The following is a 21,687-nucleotide window of genomic DNA, read 5'->3' as shown; positions in this document are numbered from 1 at the left end:
TCTCTTATCTGAGCTTGGAAAAAATTAGAAGCACTATTTTTGACTCATCAATTAAATTTGAAGAAACTTGGGGACCGTTCATTCGACATTTTCATATGAATTAATTTGGCCTCTTCCAGACCTTCTCTCTGTTTATTCTTGTTCAGGTATGGAGTTCCGGAGTTTTTGACACTATCATATACATATAAACTGTTATTATTGCCCATGTTAGTTTAGTTTAGTGTTTTTTTCTCAATATATATTTTTTCTTGTATTTTTAAATTTTTTTTCTTTTGATGATTATTTTTTTCATATATAATTATTGTAGGCTTGATTGATTAATGTACTATTTTTTTCTGTTGATATTTTAATAGGATATTGTTATCTTATTATTAATGTAATTTCAAGTCTATTGCACTTATAACCTATTCATTATTATGTTATTTTTTATATATATATGAAATTCAATAAAAAGATTTAAAAAAAAGACCTATGAGCATGTTTACTGGTGCATTAGGTCACTTTCACTCGCTCAGTAGTGGGAAAGGAAGCTGAGCACAGATTCAGAAGAGAGGAAGTCTAAGCTGGAAATGGAATTTGAAAAGCAGAGCAAATAAAAGTTGAAAAATAGACATGCACGTGTAAAATTTGGGAGTAGGAATCGGACATTCAGCTCCTTGAGACTGCTTACATAGAATCAGGTTATTAAAGAAAAATATCAAAAGATTGCAGATGCTAGAAATCTGTAACTAAAAAGATTTGCTGGAAATAGCAGGTGGAGCAAAAAAATTCAGGAAAGAAATATTGAACACTATCTTACAACTTCCATATATACACTTACAGTAATTCATGATTTTTTTCTATTATTATGTATTGCATTATATTGCTGCAGCAAAGTCAACAAATTTCACAACACATTCTGGTGATATTCAACCTGATCTGATTCCGATTCTGAGTTAATGTTTCTGATCTAAGACCTTCTGTTAGAAGTTACAGAAAACAAGATGCAATTCTTAATTTTGAACAGAAACAACTAGTTTCACTTACACTTTTGCCTCTTTTTCACTTCTGCAGGCGAGATATCTTTGGATCTGTGCTTGATTACAACTGTATATCGCTGTCCATCCAAATGTGCCTCCTATCACCGTGGTCCAAAACGTATGTCTTTTCCTTGGGTCAGGGTCAAAGCTGAAAGAAATATATTTCTCAAACAAATGCAACAGTTATATTTCAATTGTACACAGGTGACGGAAATCACTGTTAGAATTACTCAAACACAGAGCTGATTTATACCAAAGCCTGGATGCTTATCATTCATTTGTTGTATGGTACGTCGTGTGACGTAGGTGATCACGGTCTTCCCATGACCATGATTGTTCTTGGTAAATTTTTCTACAGAAGTAGTTTGCTATTACCTTCTTCTGGGCAGTGTCTTTACAAGACAGGTGAGACAATCCATTATCAATACTCTTCAGAGATTGTCTGCCTGGCGGCAGTGGTCACATTACCAGGACTAGAGATATGCACCAGCTGCTCAAATGACTACTCCCATGGCTTCACGTGACCTTGATCGGGGGGGGGGGGGGGGGGCTAAGCAGGTGCTATACCTTGCCCAATGGTGATCTGCAGACTAGGAGAGGGAAGGACTGCCTTACACCTCCTTTGGTATAGAGACATATCTCCACCCTGCCACTAAGATGCTTATTACTCATTACACAAGCAAAACCATGTCAAATACAAGAAGCTGAGTTTTGAAATCTCCCTTCTGAAGCAGCAGTTTGGAGATTTTCATGTTTTGCAAGTGTCTACAATCTGATGGAAAGAAGAGGATATATTCTGTTTTGTCGGAACTTCATGTATTGTCTCTGGAGTTACAAAACTTCCCCTGAAGGATGAAATAAAGCCTCTCTCTTTTTTTTTCTGTGCAAGATGCAATGCTAATGCAAGAATTAAAGAAATTTCACCCAGCTGTGTCAGCTCCTTCTCTTACAGTCAGAGCCAGAGTGTCATACAGCAGATAAATAGATCCATTATTCAACTATGTCCATGCGGTCCTTGTATCTTTCCATACTAATTCCGGTTTAAACCAGTTAAAACCGGTCTTCCGATGTAAGACGTCACTCGTGAAGCACAGTGACAACTTACTGGTCACAAACAAAACAAATTAAATGTAATTTACTGTTATTGTTTGCAAAAATTGTTATTTTTTTCTACATATTGGGTGCTTGACAGTCTTCTTTTATTAATGAGTTATGTTCAGTTTCTTTATTTTGTGGCTGCATGTAAGGAGACAAATCCCAAGACTGTATATAGTGTACACACTTTGACAAGAAATGTACTTTGACCTTTGAATTTTAATCCTTTTAATCTTCATAATTTTGGTTTCACCTGCTATGTTCACACCCACTTCACAATTCCAATTACCTTTCTGTCCCCGCGGCTGATTCCTGGTGCGTCTTCGCTCTGTCTACCCCTGCATCTGGTTCATCCTGCCACTCAACCATCACCCTTTAAGTCCACCTGAGCTGCACCCAGTTTGCCAGATCCACTGGAAAACGCCTTATTCTCTCTAAACCAATAACATCACTTCAATTTTTACTTACTCAAAAAGATTGAGACGTCCTCCTTCCTCTGCAATTTTCCAAACCTTTCCAAAGCCTCCACTGTGGATTAAGCCTTGAATCATCAAAGCAAGAAGACCAGCCAACATTATACAGATCTGGAAAACATCTGTCCACACAACAGCTTTTATGCCACCCTAAAAAAATGAAATAAGCAATATTCCTTAAATTTTTATAGTTATCTGAGCAATAGACAATGCATTAACTGCACTGAAAGTTTTGAGGCTGGCTGATGTATCTGCAGTAAGTATACTTGCATGGCTATTAAATGGCATGTCTCCCTATTCAGTAATTCATTATCATCATCATTATGTGCTGTGTCATGATGCGGGTGATCGTGGCCTCTGCCCATGATTGTTCTTGGCAAACTTTTTGACAGAAGTGATTTGCCATTACCTTACCCTACCACTGGTAATGCTTGTAAATTCTCACCATGGAAATTTGTGAATTTAAATACAGTTTAACAAAATGGTCTATGATCTTAAAAGATCACCATCATCGTTAGCTGTGTCAAATGATGTAGGCAATCATGGTCTTTCCATGACCATGATTGCTATTGGCAAAAATTTTCTAAGGAATTGTTTTGTCATTGCCTTCTCCTGGGCAGTGTCTTTCCAAGGCAGGCGATCACAGACACTATTATTATTATTATTATTATTATTATTATTATTCTTATCAATGGTCACCATTACCAGGACTTGTGATATGCACCAACTGCTCATATGACCATCCACCACCTGCTCTCATGGCTTCATGTGACACTGATCAAGTGGTGGGGGGGTGTCTAAGCAGGGGCTACACCTTGCCCAAGTTTGACCTGCAGGCTAAATGAGGGATGGACAGCCTTACATATCCTTTAGTAGATACATATCTACACCAGCCACCCCTAAGGTATAAAGGATGAGTACTTATAGGAAAATGAAAACAAACCAAGAGATACCAAAGATGAGAAAAGCCAGCCAGTTGTTAATGGGTTCTATTGGGTTTCTTCATTTTGTGGCTGCCTGTAAGGAGACCAATCTATATAAAGTATATAAAGTATACATATCGTGATAATAAAATGTACTTTGAACTTAGAACTTTGAAATAAAGGGTAAAAAATAAAACCAGCAGAAAAGAAAAGTGATGGGAATATTAAAATCAACAACCACAGTAAAAAACATCACAAGGATAAAGAACTGGAAATGACACAGAGATTGGAACATCGAGACAGCAGGCGGTGTTCACTGCTGTTGAAAGAAAGCCACCGCACTTACGCGATCTCTCTCTTCTCTTGACAGTGAGTGAGAGTCTTCTGGTCTTCAAGTCATGAACTTGGATAAACGACACAGCAGATTGTAACAAGCGAGGCAGTGAATTGTTGCAGGAGCGATAGTTGGAGACAGAGAGAGAGAGAGAGCCTGTCTGACATGTCAAAGTGTTGGGATGGACAGTAGTTTTTGATGGACTCTCAATCGTGGTCTCTGGGAGTTTTGCTGTTGTTTGCATGGTGGATGGTGGGGGCTGATGCTTTTACGGGAGAAAGTGGAGTGAGGGGGAGAGGGCTGGGTTGTTGCTTTTGCTATTGCTTGTGTATAGGAGGGGGAAGAGGGAGGAGGGACTTTGGGGTTCTAACATTTTCTGTCATTCATTCTTTGTGGTTTTTTCTGCAAAGAGTAAGAATTTCAGGGTATATAATTCTCTAATATTAAAATGAAAGGACAAACCCATGAAAATACTAGATGGAAATGACTGTTGCTAACATGCTGGCCTATAACTGATCTGTATAGATTAATATCTACTTTCATTATTTCAATAAAGATGTTTTTTCTCGATGAGAAGTGACCCAAGTTTAAGATCTTGATGATTTTTTCTAGCCTAATATGACTATGTACCTGAAACATACCGTAGCAAAAATATTTTTAAAATAAAATATAAATAACAGGTTAATTTACTTTAAGATTAATTTCTACAAATAATTGTATAGGTAGTAAATATCAATGCTACATATTAAAGACAGGTTGGGTTTATTTGTTCTCCAATCTTGTTGCAGGAGAATCTTGTTGCACATTCTCCAATGTGCAGAAAGAATAAGTAAATTTAGGAAGGACAACAAAATTCAAGGGGCGTATAGCCTGATGGGAGTTCGGGGAGCTGGGTTAAGCACAATAGGCAGCGATTTAAACAGAGAGAGGAGAAATGGGCTAAAAATTCTATATCTGAATGCACAAAGTGTCAGAAATAAGGCGGATGAGCTTGAAGCTCAGGTGCGAATGGATAACTATGATGTTGTTGGGATAATGGAGACATGGCAGCAGGGAGATCAGACCTGGGAAATGAATGTACAAGGGTATACGTGCTATCGTAGGGACAGAAATGTGGGCAGAGGGGTTGGGGTGGCCCTGTTGGTGAGGAATGAGATTCAGTCCTTTGCAAGGGCGGACATAGGATCAGGAGAAGTAGAGTCTGTGTGGATAGAACTGAGGAACAGTAAGAGAAAAAAGACCCTAATGGGTGTTGTCTACAGGCCCCCAAACAGTAGCATGGATATTGAGTGCAAGTTGAATAGGGAGTTAACACTGGCATGTGGCAAAGGTAATGTCACAGTAGTTATGGGGGATTTCAACATGCAGATGAACTGGGAGAATCAGGTTGGTGCTGGACCCCAGGATAGGGAGTTTGTAGAGTGCCTACGGGATGAATTCTTGGAACAGCTTATACAAGAGCCGACCAGGGACAGCTATTCTGGATTTAGTATTGTGTAATGAACAGGATTTGATAAGCGATCTTGAAGTAAAGGAGCCATTAGGAGGTAGTGACCATAATATGATGTTTTTATATGCAGTTTGAGAAAGATAAGGGCAGATCGGAGGTGTCAGTGTTGCAGTTGAACAAAGGAGACTATGGAGCCATGAGGGAGGAGCTGGCCAAAGTTAAATGGATGGATATCTTAGCAGAAAAGACAGTGGAACAGCAATGGCAGGTATTTTTGGGAATAATGCACAAGGTGCAAAATCAGTTCATCCCCCGGAGAAGGAAGGATTCAAAGGGGGGAAAGGGGCCACAGTGGTTGACAAAGGAAGTCAGAGATTGCATAGCATTAAAAAAAAAGTATGACAGAGCTAAGGTGAGTGGGAAGACAGATGATTGGGAAATTTTTAAGGAACAACAGAACTTAAATAAAAAGGCAATACGGGGAGAAAAAATGAGGTACGAACGCAAGCTAGCTAGGAATATATAGGAGGATAGCAAACGCTTTTTTTTAGGTATGTGAAGAGAAAGAAGATAGTTAAGAACAATGTTGGGCACTTGAAGAATGAATTGGGTGAAATTGTTAAGGGAAACAGAGAAATGGCAGAAGAATTTAATAAGTACTTTAGATCTGTCTTCACTAGGGAAGACACAAGCAATCTCCCAGGTGTATGGATGAGCTAAGGACATAGGGTAACAAAGGAAATGAAACAGATTGAAATTAGGAAGGAAACGGTGATGAGTAGACTGATGGGACTGAAGGCTAACAAATCCCCAGGTCCAGGTGGTCTGCCTCCTAGGGTACTAAAGGAGGTGGCTCTGGAAATTGTGGATGCATTGGTAATCATTTTCCAATGTTCCTTAGATTCAGGATCAGTTCCTGAGGATTGGAGAATGGCTAATGTTATCCCACTTTTTAAGAAAGGAGGGAGGGAGAAAACAGAGAACTATCGTCCTGTCAGCCTAACATCAGTAGTGGGGAAGATGCTAGAGTCCATTATTAAAGATGAAATAGTGGCATATCTAGATAGCAGTGATCACATTGGGCTGAGCCAGCATGGATTTACCAAGGGCAAATCATGCTTGACTAATCTATCGGAGTTTTTCGAGGATGTAACCAGGAAGTTAGACAAGGGAGATCCAGTGGATGTAGTGTACCTTGATTTTCAGAAGACATTTGATAAGGTCCCACATAGGAGATTGCTGGGTAAAATCAGAGCTCATGGCATTGGGGGGAAGATATTGACATGGATAGAAAATTGGTTGGCAGATAGAAAGCAAAGGATAGCGGTGAATGGGTGTTTCTCGGAATGGCAGGAGGTGACTAGTGGGGTGCCATAGGGCTCGGTATTGGGACCACAGCTGTTTACGATTTACATCAACAATTTAGATGAAGGCATTGAGAATAACATCAGCAAGTTTGCTGATGATACGAAGCTGGGTGGCAGTGTAACATGTGATGAGGATGTTAGGAGAATTCAGGGTGACTTGGATAGGCTGGGTGAGTGGGCAGATACTTGGCAGATGAAGTTTAATGTGAATAAGTGTGAGGCTATCCACTTTGGGAATAAGAACAGGAAGGCAGATTATTATCTGAACGGTATAGAGTTAGGTAAGGGAGAAATACAAAGAGATCTAGAAGTTCTTGTTCATCAGTCACTGAAGGTGAATGAGCAAGTGCAGCAGGCAGTGAAGAAGGCTAATAGAATGTTGACCTTTATTACAAAGGGAATTGAATACAAGAGCAAGGAAATCCTTTTGCATTTGTACAGGGCCCTGGTGAGACCACACCTGGAGTATTGTGTACAGTTTTGGTCTCCGGGGTTAAGGAAGGACACCCTGGCTGTAGAGGAAGTGCAGCATAGATTCACGAGGTTAATTCCTGGGATGTCCGGACTGTCTTACGCAGAGAGGTTAGAGAGACTGGGCTTGTACATGCTGGAATTAAGGAGATCGAGAGGGAATCTGATTGCAACATATAGGATTATTAAGGGATTGGACAAGATAGAGGCAGGAAATATGTTGCAGATGCTGGGAGAGTCCAGTACCAGAGGGTATGGTTTAAGAATAAGGGGTAGGTCATTTAGGACAGAGTTAAGGAAAAACTTCTTCTCCCAGAGAGTTGTGGGGGTGTGGAATGCACTGCCTCAGAAGGCAGTGGAGGCCAATTCTCTGGATGCTTTCAAGAAGGAGCTAGATAGGTATCTTATGGATAGGGGAATCAAGGGATATGGGGACAACGCAGGAACCGGGTATTGATAGTAGATGATCAGCCATGATCTCAGAATGGCGGTGCAGGCTCGAAGGGCTGAATGGTCTACTTCTGCACCTATTGTCTATTGTCTATTGTCAAATACTCGCAAGTATTTTATCCCCTACGATGAGAAATCATCAGTGTGCTGTTAATTGTGGTGTGTCCTCCGAGTGCTTGGCTTTTACATACTTGTCAATCAGCTAACTCAACCCAACCACCAACCACCCAAATTTAATATTGAATTATTTCCAATATTAAAGGCATTTAATTGACTATTGATTCATGTTTTTAAATATTCATGTTGAGTTTCCTTACTAGTGTTGTATACAGTGTACATACGAATCCGGTCGTCATGATGGAAGTCCATAAGTTTACCCCGGTAACTGAAATAAGTAAGTCGTAGAGAAAGGTTAAAATTAAGTACCAAGCTGAATGGCTTAATTTTGAGATGATGATTTAACTTTTAGATATGATAATAGGCTGAATTATGCTTGATTAGGCTAATACTAAGACCCACTAACGAAAGTCACCGCACACTTGCAGTTTCCTGGGTCAGATGAGGATGACCAATTGATAGAGTCTTCTCATCTAGGAGGTAGTAGTCAAGCTACAGTGAGGACTTAATGTCAAGTTGGCCTCAGGCAGCACACTGAGGAGGTGCGAGTTGATGCACTCCATTCTAGTGCTGAGGAAGTGTGGGAGGAGAACGCTTATGATATCAATATCAGAAAACCTTCCTCTAAGAATGTTTATATTTATGCAAATCAGGAAAATGAAAATTTGGTAAGTATTTTTCTAACTAGCACTACCTAACTCAAAGCTTCATTAGTTATATCATTGTCCTCATCCACTATACTATGGGCCTGTTTTTACACTGCACCTATGTAAAGGGAGAGGGGAGGGAGCGGGCAGCACCAGAGAGGCATTCTGTAATGACCAATAAATGAATTGTTTGGAATCTAATGACCTTTCCTGGTGCCTCAGGGCTGGGCGTGTCTGCATCTGAGCTGCCCCCCATCCCTGGCACCCTTTCTGTTCCACCACTCCCGCAGTACTTCACCCTCACCTTTCCCAACATCCTTTGCTCCCGCCAGATTTACAGACACACTCTCCATTCCACATTGATGAATACAGTACTGTGCAAAAGTATTAGGCACCCTAGTTATATATATGTGCCTAAGACTTTTGAACATTATCCTAAATACAGGTGGGCACAAGCATTGTGGGTGGATGCACCCATACTGTGCAGTCCTGTTCCGTATTCTATGCATATGCTCAAATAGATTTGAGGGGTCACATCACTTTCAGTCCTTTGTTCTTTGGCAAACACCTGGGAGTACCATTAGAGCAGGGGTTCCCAAACTCTATCATTAGCCAAGAGATCTGTGGACCCCAGGTTGGGAATCCCTGCATTAGAGTCAGAGCTGCTGTCAATCAGGTTCAGGTTTAATATCATTAGCATATGTCGTGAAAATTGTTGTTGTGTTGTGTACCTTGTGGTAAAGTACGTTCCTCTTATACCAAGATGTGGCCATTCCCAAAGTTTCTCCTTCTGATGAACAAAATTTCACCACCCCCTTTATTCTCCCCTCTGACCTTTTACTTCTCACCTGCCTGTTACTTCTCCCTGGGTCCCCTCCTCCTTCCCTTTCTCCTAGTGTCCACTCTCCTCTCCTATCAGATTTTTTTCTTTTCCAGCCCTTGAGCTTTCTCACTGTGGTGAACTACATGTACCTGTCTGGACAGGCCCCCTGCTGACTGCTCCTGTGGCTCCTCCCACAGACCCCATGTGGTGAACTACATGTGCCTGTCTGGACACACCCCCTGCTGACTGCTCCTGTGGCTCCTCCCACAGACCCCGTGTGGTGAACTACATGTGCCTGTCTGGACACACCCCCTGCTGACTGCTCCTGTGGCTCCTCCCACAGACCCCTGTATAAAGGCGATCAAGGCCTGAGCCCGGCCTCTCAGTCTCCAGGATGTAGTATGATGGTCACTCACTGCTTGTTCCTTCTTCCAGTCAATAAAAGCCGGTATCTCGCCTTACATTTCAGAGTGAGTTATTGATGGTGTATCACCCCGGTATAAAGGCGATTGAGGCCTGAGCCCGGCCTCTCTGTCTCCAGGATGTAGTATGATGGTCAACCACTGCTTGTTCCTTCTTCCAGTCAATAAAAGCTGATATCTCGCCTTTACATCTCAGAGAGAGTTATTGATGGTGCATCACTCACCCACCTGGCTTCACTTATCACCTTCCTCTTTCCCCAGCCCACTTTTTTACTCAGGCACCTTCCTCCTTTCTTCTCAGCCCTGAAGAAGGGTTTCAGCCTGAAATGTCGACTGTTTACTATTTCCCACAGATGCTGCCTGACCTGTTGAGCTCCTCCAGCATTTTGTGTGTGCTGCTTTGGATTTCCAGCATCTGCATATTTTCTCATGTTTGTGATTGGATATTATTGTGTTGTTACTGTTGTGTACTTAGTGATAAAGTATGTGACTGGAATCTAGTGGAATAAAGAATACCTTGTTATAACAATGTTGACCAATAACTGTTTAAATACTGTATTATAAAACATATTTCCACTTACCTTCGCTAAGTGCTAATGCAGGTGCATAGGTGGCAATACCAAGATAAATGCTCTGAAAGACAGTCGGTGAAACAACATTACAACTAATGAAATGGAACCTTTCAATTACCTTGTCTACAGAATTCTTATAATAGCAAAATCTATTATGGAAAATAATATATAGAGAGCTGTCAAAGAGCTTTCTCTGCACAGTTTGGCCAAACAGGAGAAACAATGCCCTCATCCTGTGGTATGCAGGGTGCAAATGATTTCTGCGTAACAGAGCTTTGTTGATGAAAGTCATGAATTACCAGGTGTGCTATACTGAAGTGGTGTTGTACTTGTTACATTACCTGACCAGGAGTCCTGAAACCTGAATTAACAACATAGAGACCCAATTCAAACCCCAGCATGGCCCTTGCTGTATTTAAATTCAGTGCTAATCTGGATTTAGTAGTGGGTGGAGAGGAACCATTAATTTATCTTAATAAGGGTGACCATGAATTAAAAGTTATTGATGTAAAGAACCATTTGGTTCACTTGTGCACTCCACAAGATGAAAACTGCCATCCTCACCTGACCTAATAGATATGTGGCCCCAGACCCAAAGCTTTAGGTTAACTCCTTCCCCTCCCTCTACCTTCTTATTTTGGTTTCTGCCCCCTTTCCTTTCCAGTCTTGATGAAGGGTCTTGGCCTGAAACACCAACTGTTTATGGACGCTGCCTGATCTGCTGAGTTCTTCCAGCGTTTTGTGTGCATGGGTTGCTTCATATGTTCCACGCACCTGCACCTGATGCTCTTTCCCTTTTTAAATAAACCAGATAGTTCAAATTCCTTCTAGCCATATATTAATTCCATCAAAATTAGATCCTAAATTAATTTCAATAGCACCATAAAGCAAAGTCATCAGTGAACCAGTTATATTAACGTTAATTGATATCTTTGTCACCTTCAGGCTTCAGAGACATTCCTCTCTTTGTGAAATGTGGTTCCTTAAGGTTATTATAGCAAGGGTAGGTAGTGGGGTTAAACTCCCACTTCCTATTAAATGTTCCCAGTGGCATGCATCTCAAATAACTTCTGACAACCGGATCCAGCTCCTGGCCTTCACGTGTGGCTTGGCTATTAAGCCCAGCAGGATCACTTTAACTGACAGGAGAAGGGGCAAAGGCGGGTTACTGGCACCTTAAAGCTAATCACTTCAGGCAGATGGGACTTGTCAGCCGTGGTTGGCAGCTCATCTAAGAGAAAGAAAACTCTGATCTCAAATCTCTGCTGCCATGTGGTTATACCATTCACAGGGAAGGCCTCGGGTGTAAACCCCAAAGACAAAACTGGAGCTGGAGTCCCTAAGCTGAATTCAACTCTGACTGGCAATTCCCACGACGCTGCTGGTGCCAAACTGATAATGGTCATTGCTTTTCCTTTGGATTCATCAGCTGCGTGGAGAGGGGGAGACTGCTACGCGAGCAACAGCTTGCTCTTCATATCGTACTCCCCTGGCTTGCGTATCGATTGACACATATTAAGCAGCATCCACGGTCGATCCTGACTAATGGTGAGACCTCCTGGGGATGATATTTCTTTAATCATTGTTGCTCCTATCTTAATGAATGCCAACGTAGAAAATACAAGGAGAAAGGGTGCTATCAAAGTTAAATATTGTGACTGGGAGAATTTAGGGTATGCACCTTAATATTGAGGCCTGTGCAGAATTAGAAGCTATTGGATTGTCAGGTGTAGGATTGGATCCACGGATGGGGTGCTCTAGGAGGCTGGATGTGCAATTAGTGAGAGATTTTATTAAGCGTGATCAACACTGCCAGCAGATGCACTGGAGAAGTGCGTTTTTTCCCCATTCAGCTTCTACAAAAGTAATTCTGTGAAGCTAAACAACTAGTTAATCAAACAGATATGACAATATTTGCGCAAAACAACAGGCAAGATAGAAGATGCTTTAGAGCAGAGGTTCTAAAATGCTTTTTTTTATGCCATGAACCCCAAGCCTTCACCAGGAGGTTCATGGACACCATGTTGTGAACCTCTGCTTTACAATCTATTTATGAACTTACCATGTACAACAAGAAGGCAAAAATAACTTCATATTTCACAGCAGAACCAAATCTTCTATTAATATACTGTAAGAACAAAATTAAACATTTACTGATAATTTAATATTTTGGTGTGTTTATAGCTCATCTGAATATAATTGCAAAATAAATGTGGCTCTATTTTCAAACTCAAGACTAAACCATGTGCGTTTAAAGTATGGACTCACGTAATGTATAGAGTAGGTGTGGAGAGGATCTTTTCTATAGTGAGGGCATCAAGAACCAGAGGTACAACCTCAGAATAGAGGAACTTCCATTTACAAGGATAATGAGTTAGAATTTCATTGCCCATAGGGTAGTGAGCCTGTGGAATTCATTGGCACAGATAGTTGTGGAGGTCAAGTCATTGGATATACTTAAAGCAAAGTTTGATAGGTTCTTGATTAGTAAGGGTGTGTATGGTTATGGGGAGAAGATAGGAGATTGCGGTTAAGAGAGATAATAAATCAGACATGATGGAATGGCAGATCAGACTCAATGGGCCTAATGGCCTAATTCCGTTCCTATGTCTCATGGTCGTATAGTATAATGTTCCTAAATCTATATTTCCCCCAAGCAGTCCAAATGATCATGTCCTTCATGTATGTTAGTTCAGTTCTAATTTTTATGACTGCATGTTACAATGCCCAAATCATAAATGAGCAGGAGGTTGCCTGTGAGCTCATCTAGCCTGCACTCTGCACTGAGCTCATCATCAAACATCTGACCCTGTATCCACTCCTTTTGCCTCATGCCTGGGATGGCGTGGGTAAGAAATGAAAGAGTTGCTGATCTCAATTGAAAAGGTAAGTGCATACAGGAGGTTTAATGGCTCTTTATTCTACTTTACCATTTTGTCTTGCAGATCCAGGATTTTAAAGTAAACATTTGTTCATTATGTGCCGTGTCATATGATGTGGGTGATCACGGTCTTTCCACGACCATGATTGTTCTTGGCAAATTTTTCTACAGAATTGGGTTGTCATTGCCTTCTTCTTGGCAGTGCCTTTACAAGCCATTATCAATACTCTACAGGGATTGTCTGCCTGGCATCAATGGTTGCATAACCAGGATCTGTGATATGTACCAGCTGCTCGTATGACCATCCACCGTCTACTCCTGTGGCTTTACATGACCCAGATTGAGGGGCTAAGCGGGTGCTACATCTTGCTTAAGGGTGATCTTCAGGCTAGCAGAGGGAGGAACACCTTATACCTCCTTTGGTAGAGACATATCTCCATCCTGCTACCCTAAAGTAAATATCCTATTTTATAATTAATTAAAATTTGCTAAGATGGGTGGCATGGTAGCATAGTGGTTAGTACAATGCCTTACAGTACCAGCAACCTGGGTTCAATTCCCACCAATGCTTGTAACGAGTTTGTACGTTCTCCCTGTGACTGCATGGGTTTCCTCCGTGTGCTCCAGTTTCCCCCCACAGTCCAAAAACGGGCCAGTTGGTTAATTGGTCTTTGTAAACTGACCCATGATTAGATTATGGTTAAATCAGAGGTTGCTGGGTGGCATGGATTGAAGGGTCAGAAGGGCTTTCTCTGCGCTGTATCTCAATAAAGTAATAAAAATAAACTGAAACCTGCTCAAAGAGAGACATATATAAATTGTTTAAGGTCTTTGACAACAGCACATTGAACAAAAAGGTTGTATAGAAGGATGTCACCCAAAGGGCACACTCTGCTTGCGTGTGACATTGCCTTGTGGGATCACTGGGGCAACGTGGTTTGATGGTCATCTAAAACCGTAGAGCTGAATTGACACAGCCGAGGCCTGCAGCCAGCCGGCTCCTGAACTGGCTTCACTCTCCTCAGCACTGAAATCAACCTGGCACTGTGGGCTCACAATGAATTCGAGGCTGTGGAGTCACAGTCTGTGTATTATTTGTTTACTTATTTTTATTGTTTGTATGATTTGCTCTTTTTTTCACATATTGGATGTCTATCAGTATTTGTTGTGTGTGGTTTTTCATAGATTTGATTGTGTCTCTTTGTTTTGCGGCTCCCTACAAGAAGATGAATCTCGAGGCTGTTCAGTGTTGTACAAAAATCTTAGGCACACTAGATTTTTTATATGGATTCAGAAAGTGTGGCCTCCACAGAGTGCTGATCTCAACATCATTGAGGCTATGTGGGACTACTTGGAGAGACAGAAGCAAGCGGGACAGCCAAAGTCGGCAGAACTGTGGCAAGTTCTCCAAGATGCTTGGAACAAGCTAGCAGCCGATTTTCTTATAAAACTACACACAACAATGTACCTAACAGAAATGATGCAGTTTTAAAGGCAATGGGTGGTCACACCAAATATTGATTTAATTTAGGTTTTTTTTTTACTGTTTACTGAACTTTATAGACTTTTTTTAATATTTAGAAACTTTTAATTTCATTATTTTTGAAGGCATTTTTGCATTAGAAATTTTTTTTACATGTGCGTAGGATTTTTGCACAGTCCTGTATATGGTATATATACCTTGATAATACATTTACTTTGGCTTTTTGAACTTTGAACTCGGTGGAAAAAGCCCAGGGAGTGAGAGGGCTGTCCTGATGGTAGAGGTATGGCAAAACACTGTCCTTGCAACCAAAGCTCTTTAACATTATGAAATATCAAAAGTCATCATTCATAACCAGAATGTGCTGCTAAATAGCAGCATTGGATTATACCTGAGTATAAACTTGTGAATTGGACAAACCATAATATCTTCCTAATAGCAAAATTAAGGTAATTCCATATTCAGACAAAATATTGATATTAAGCAAAATACAAGGGTAGATCAAAGATGGAAGTTCTGGAAAGAGGGGCTTGTGTAGGGAATAGCAGAGTTTAGGACCTTGGCAGATGGAGACATTTTCCCCAATTCAGAATCAATTGAAAATGGAGATCATCAAAAGACCAAGAATGGAAGAGTGGAGAAATATTGGGGATTTGATGGTCTGGATAAAAATCTGTTATATGGAAGGCTAAGAGGATAAAGGAATTTGAAAATAAGTTTGAGAATGTTAATTAAAAACTGAAATTACTAGAAATATTCATCAGACCAGGCCAGGTCTGTGGAGAAAGAAGATGTTTAAGCATCACATAATGATTGTTTAAAACTGTGAAAAGTTAGAGATAGTACAGGTGGTTTGTGCCAGAGAATCACATATCCAGTAAAGCTCAAGAGGGATTGAATGGCACAGGTGATTAAAAAGTTACTTTTTAATCAAAAAGTCAAAAAGAAAATACCATGAGTGATCCTAATTTGGAAATTCATTCCAAATTTCTAAAACTGGAAATTACTCAGACATTGTGTAGCTTGGGTGGTTGATCATTGGGTTGAGTTGTTCTTATTTGAACAGCACACTGATGATGTCTCCTTGTATGGTGACAAAATGTTTGCAAATGGGTTGCCAAGATTGGAGAGCAACTCAACCAACGATAACTAAAATTAACTAGTTTTTTGTTCCAAAATTGTCATAATGGATTTGCTCTTGGGTACTGAACGTTTGTCTAATCTGACTGAATCTCCAGTCTAGTCCATGCTAAAAAAGACACAAGAATTGAAAAGGTTATTGAAAAATAAAGGTAAGAAATTAGACTAGGAAAATGTATTAGTGCTTTTTATATTGCTTTCTGCAGTGATAAAATGCTTTGAGAGGTTGGTCATGACTAGACTGAACTCCTGCTTCAGCAAGGATCTAGATCCTTTGAAATTTGCCTACTACCACAATAGGTCAACAGCAGATGCAATCTCAATGGCTCTTTACACGGCTTTGGACCACTTCGACAATGCAAACACCTACATCAGGATGCTGTTTATTGACTATAGCTCAGCATTTAACACCATCATTTCCACAATCCTGATTGAGAAGTTGCAGAATCTGGGCCTCTGTACCTCCCTCTGCAATTGGATCCTCGAGTTCCTAACCAGAAGAGCGGATTGGTGATAACATCTCCTCCTCGCTGACAATCAATACTGGTGCTCCTCAAGGGTGTGTGCTTAGCCCACTGCTCTACTCAACTAGTGGAGTGGTGTCACGGTGACAATCTGGCACCCAACATCAGTAAGAAGAAAGAGCTGATTGTGGACCTTAGGAAGAGTAAGATGAAGGAAAACATATCAATCCTCATAGATGGATCAGAAGTGGAGAGAGTGAGTAGTTTCAAGTTCCTGGATGTCAAGATCTCTGAGGACTTAACCTAGTCCTAACATATTGATGCAGTTATAAAGAAGGTGGGACAGTGACTATACTTCATTAGGAGTTTGAAGAGATTTAGTATGTCAACAAATACACCCAAAAACTTCTATAGATTTACCATGGAGAGCATTCTGACAGGCTGCATCACTGTCTGGAATGGGGGTGTGGGGGGAGTGGTGGGGGCTACTGCATAGGACCAAAAGAAGTTGCAGAGGGTTGTAAATTTAGTCAGCTCCACCTTGGATACTAGCCTACAAAGTACCCAGGACATCTTCAAGAAGCGATGACTCAGAAAGGCAGCGTCCATTATTAAGGACCTCCAGCACCCAGGTCATGCCCTTTTCTCGCTGTTACCATCAGACAGGAGGTATAGAAGCCTGAAGGCACACACTCAATGGTTCAGGAACAACTTCTTCCCCTCTGCCATCCAGTTCCTAAATGGACATTAAGCCCTTGGACACTACCTCACTTTTTTAAAAATATATATTATTTCTGCTTTCTACACGATTTTTAATCTATTCAATATAGGTATACTGTAATTGATGTATTTATTATTAGCATTTTTTGTTCTGTATTATGTATTGCATTGAACTGCAGCTGCTGAGTTTACAAATTTCACGAAACATGCCGGTGATAATAAACCTGATTCTGATTCAGATTCTGATTGATTGAGATACAGTGTGGAGTAGGTCCTTCCTGAACATCGAGCTGCACTGCGCCTCCCAGTAACCCCCAGTTTCCCCCAGTTTAACCCTAGTCTAATCATGCAACAACTTACAATGACCAATTAACTTACTAACTGCTATATCTTTGGACTGTGGAAGGAAGCCAGAGCACCCAGAGGAAATCCACTCAGTCACAGGAAGAATGTACAGGCTCTGTACAAACAGTGGTGGGAATTGACCATAAAGGTTCTGAATAATTTACATTTAATTTACATTTTATTTCTGAATGTTGCTTATCTGATGCTATGTGTATGTGATGTTGCTGCAAGTAGGTTTTTCATTGCACCTGTACATACATGACGTGTGTTATGAACAACATAACACAGAGTGTTGCTAACATCAATGTAGCTACAAAGAAGGCATGACAGTGACTATATTTCATTAGGATATTGAAGAGATTTGGTAACTCTCATAAATTGCTACAGATGTACCATGGAGAGCATTCTAACTGGCTGCATCACCGTCTGGTATTGGGTGGGGCACTGCACAGGATCAAAATAAGCTGCAGTAAGTGGTTAACTCAGTCAGCTCCATCATGGGCACTACCCTCCCCAGCATCCAGGACATCTTTAAGGAGTGATGCCTCATAAAAGTGACATCCATCATTAAGGACTCAAATCATTCAGAACATGCCTTCTTCTCTTTGCTTTCATCAGGGATGAAGTACAGAATTGTGAAGACACACACTCAATAATTCAGGAACAGCTTCTTCCCCTCTGCTACCAGATTTCTAAATGGACATAGCAGTGACTAGTGGGGTACCACTAGACTCGGTGCTGAGACCACAGCTATTTACAATACACATTAATGATTTAGATGAAGGGATTAAAAATAACATTAGCAAATTTGCAGATGACACAATGCTGGGTGGCAGTGTGAAATATGAGGAGGATGTTAGGAGAATGCAGGGTGACTTGGACAGGCTAGGTGAATGGGCAGATGCATGGCAGATACAGTTTAATGTGGATAAATGTGAGATTATCCACTTTGGTGGCAAGAACAGGAAGGCAGATTGCAATCTGAATGGTGTCAAGTTAGGAAAAGGGGAAGTGCAACGAGATCTAGGTGTCCTTGTTCATCAGTCACTGAAAGTAAGCATGCAGCGAAGAAAGCTAATGGCATGTTGGCCTTCATAACAAGGTGAGTTGAGTATAGGAGCAAAGAGGTCCTTCTGTAGTAGTACAGGGCGCTGGTGAGACCACACCTGGAGTATCGTGTACAGTTTTGGTCTCCAAATTTGAGGAAGGACATTCTTGCTGTTGAGGGAGTGCAGCGTTGGTTCACGAGGTTAATTCCCAGGATGGCGGGACTGTCATATGCTGAAAGATTGGAGCGACTGGGTTTGTATACACTGGAATTTAGAAGGATGAGAGGGGATCTGATTGAAACATATAAGATTATTAAGGGATTGGACATGCTAGAGGCATTGGGGGAGTCCAGAACCAGTTTAAGAATAAGGGGTAGGCCATTTAGAATGGAGTTGAGGAAAAACTTTTTCACCCAGAGAGTTGTGGATCTAAGGAATGCTCTGCCTCATAAGGCAGTGGAGGCCAATTCTCTGGATGCTTTCAAGAAAGAGTTAGATAGAGCTCTTAAAGATAGCGGAGTCAAGGGATATGGGGAGAAGGCAGGAACAGGATACTGATCAGCCAGGATCACAGTGAATGGTGGTGCTGGCTCAAAGGGCCAAATGGCCTACTCCTGCACCTATTGTCTATTGACATTGAACCCATGAACACTACCTCAGTATTCTTTTCTCTTTTTGCACAACTTAATTTATTTTAAATATATTTTTTTACTGTAATTCACAATTTTTATTATTATGTATTGCAATGTACTGCTGCCACATTACAATAAATTTCACAACATATGCTGGTGGTATTAAACCTCTGACAATAAATAAAGACAATATTACAGTGTAAATACCACAATCACACATGCAGGGTAGTATAATTATTATTAATGAAAGAACACAAAACTAGGGAAAGTGAACAAAATTAATTACCTCATATGTGCTGATGATATTTAATCTGTAGAAGAGGGGGATGTAGATCAGACAGGTGATTGTCATTGTAAGTAGGCAGGCCATTGTAAACATCACAACCATTATTCCATATAGGTAAACTTCTGCAGGGCCTCCAATCACTGTAATAGCAATCAGAAATGTGTATTCAGTAATTGAATAGAAATAACTGCCAACTTAAGAGTGGAAATTGAATAAACTGTCCCGAGTTTAAAAATAAAACTAGTAGAAAATTAAGTTACAAGTACAATGGCGCCTAGTCTGCTCCAACAGCAATGGCCAAACCAATAAATTCATTATGATGCATTATGTATTTATAATTATTTGTAAATGGTTATCACCTAAGACAGGTGCTTATCCTTGTTCTGAATTCAAATATTTGAAGTGGAATCAAGGAACGTGACAAGAAAACACAAAGTAGCCTCCAACCTGATGGCACGATTATTGATTTCTCCTTCAGCTAAAAAAAATCCCTCCCCCTCCCCTCGTCTTCTATTCCTTTCTCTGGCCTCTCATCTCTTCCCACCTGCCTATCACCTCCCCCTGGGCCCTTCCTCCTTTCCTTTCACCTATGCTGCACTCTCCTCTCCTATCAGGTCCCTTCCTCTCCAGGCCTTTACCTTTCCTATCCACCTGGCTTCCCTTTTCACCTTCTAGCTATCCTCCTTCCCCTCCCTCACCTTTTTATTCTGGTGCCTCCCCCACCTCTCCTTTCCAGCCCTGAAGAAGGGTCTTGCCCCGAAATGTCAACTGTTTACTCTTTTCCAGAGGTGCTGCTTGACCTGCTGAGTTCCTCCAGCATTTTGTATGTGTTGACAAGGAAATCCCACGATTTTTTTTTGGTTTTATTCATAGGATGTGGACATTTCCGGCAATTCTGGCATTGATTGAACTGCAGGGATGGTTAAGATTCAACCCATTGGTGGGTGTGAAGTCATATGGGTAAAGGTGACAGTTTTCTGATCCTGAAGGGCATTTTTTTCATGTCATCACCATGTACTGTACAATATTTGGTTTTGTGTCCCATCATTAAATTCACACATTTGATTTTTGTAAGTGTTCATCTTAACAAGGGCTTGCTTTCTTTTTGACACAACATTCTGTATTTCACATCTTTTAAAAACATTATTGCTATCTGATATATTTCTAGTATTTTCTTTTAAGCTGGAAAAAGATGCTGTGCATCTAACCTTCAGAGGTGCGTTGGGATGTCAGTCAGATGGAAAGTTGGGCAAAGTGGAGGCAGATAGAATTCAATTCAAATAAATGTAAGGTCAAATTCTGGTAGGAGTAAATGGCAGGGGTCTTAGGAGAGAATAGGGTGAATAGTTCCCTGAAAGTAGCAACACTGGTGGATAGTTTTGTGGAAAAGACATTTGATATGCTTGCCTTCATAGACTGAGCCACTGAGCCTAAGAGTTGGAAGGGGAGGTGTGGTGTCACATTGCAGTTGTGCAAAACATTGATTAAACCACACTTAGAATATTGTGTATAGTTCCAGTTGCTACAGTACAGGAAGCATATATCAGGAATTGACAGAGTGCAGAAGAGATTCACAGGACTGTTGCCTGGTATGGAAGCTGGAGTTATAAGGAGGGATTGGATGAACTGAGTTTATTCTCACTGGTATGCAGGAGGTTGAGAAGTGACCTTATAAGTTTGTTTGTTATATGCCATGTCATATGACGTGGGGTAGTCATGGTTTTTCCATGACCATGACTGTTTTTGGCAAATTTTTCTACAGATTTCTTCTGGGCAGTGTCTTTACAAGATGGGTGACCCCAGCCATTATCAACACTCCTTAGAGATTGTTTGCCTGGTGTCAGTGGTTGCATAACCAGGACTTGTGATATGTACTTGCCTCTCGTACGACCATCAACATCTTCCCATGGCTTCACGTGACCCTGATCAGATGGGGAGGGCAGCTAAGCAGGTGCTACTCCTTGCCCAAGGGTGACCTGAAGGCCAGCGGAGGGAAAGAGTACCTTACACCTCCTTTGGTAGAGACACCCCATCACCTTATAAGGGTTTATTAAATTATGAGTGTTGTGGACAGGGTTGAGAATCAGAATTTTTTCCCAGCCTAATGGAGTCTAGAACTAGAGGGCACATTTTTTAAGATGAAGAGGGTGAAATTTAAAGGAGATTGGAGGGGTAAGCTTTTTGCATAAAGAGTAGTGAATATCTGGAAAGAGCTGCCAGAGGAAGTGTTGGAGGAGGCAGAAACAACTATGTTATTTAAATGGCATTTGGACAGGTACTTGGATCAAAAAGGTGTAGGGGAACAGAGCTCTAATGTACCAAATAGAATCATTGACAATTGACAAGGTGAACTGTAAGGGCCCATTTCAATATTATATATTTTTGTGATTCTACATTAGAGAAGTTACCTATCCTGTTGAATATCTGCAGCATTTTCAGCTTTCATTAAATATTTATTTATTTAATATGTTGGAAAAGATTGGTAGCTTGGGTTGAGGATGTTGTTGCTGAGTGGCTTGCCGAG

The 21,687-nt window shown here is 40.9% G+C and overlaps 1 protein-coding gene across 1 annotated transcript in view; it reads right to left on the bottom strand.

The window, feature by feature from the left end:
• Positions 1 to 21,687, bottom strand: part of LOC132379916 (sodium-coupled monocarboxylate transporter 1-like) — a 63,358-nt gene that overhangs the window by 34,433 nt on the left and 7,238 nt on the right. The window contains exons 3-8 of the mRNA XM_059948267.1: positions 19,164 to 19,303; positions 12,226 to 12,291; positions 10,173 to 10,224; positions 7,900 to 7,967; positions 2,583 to 2,737; positions 1,027 to 1,167 (exon numbers count right to left, since the gene is read on the bottom strand). Of these exons, the coding sequence (XP_059804250.1) occupies positions 1,027 to 1,167; positions 2,583 to 2,737; positions 7,900 to 7,967; positions 10,173 to 10,224; positions 12,226 to 12,291; positions 19,164 to 19,303 (622 nt within the window). The remainder of the gene's footprint in view (positions 1 to 1,026; positions 1,168 to 2,582; positions 2,738 to 7,899; positions 7,968 to 10,172; positions 10,225 to 12,225; positions 12,292 to 19,163; positions 19,304 to 21,687) is intronic.

The sequence above is a fragment of the Hypanus sabinus genome, chromosome 23 (genome assembly GCF_030144855.1).
Source record: "Hypanus sabinus isolate sHypSab1 chromosome 23, sHypSab1.hap1, whole genome shotgun sequence".
NCBI classification, from domain to species: Eukaryota; Metazoa; Chordata; class Chondrichthyes; order Myliobatiformes; family Dasyatidae; genus Hypanus; species Hypanus sabinus.
Note: the sequence above shows the minus strand (reverse complement) of the source record. Positions and strands in the feature narration are given on the sequence as shown.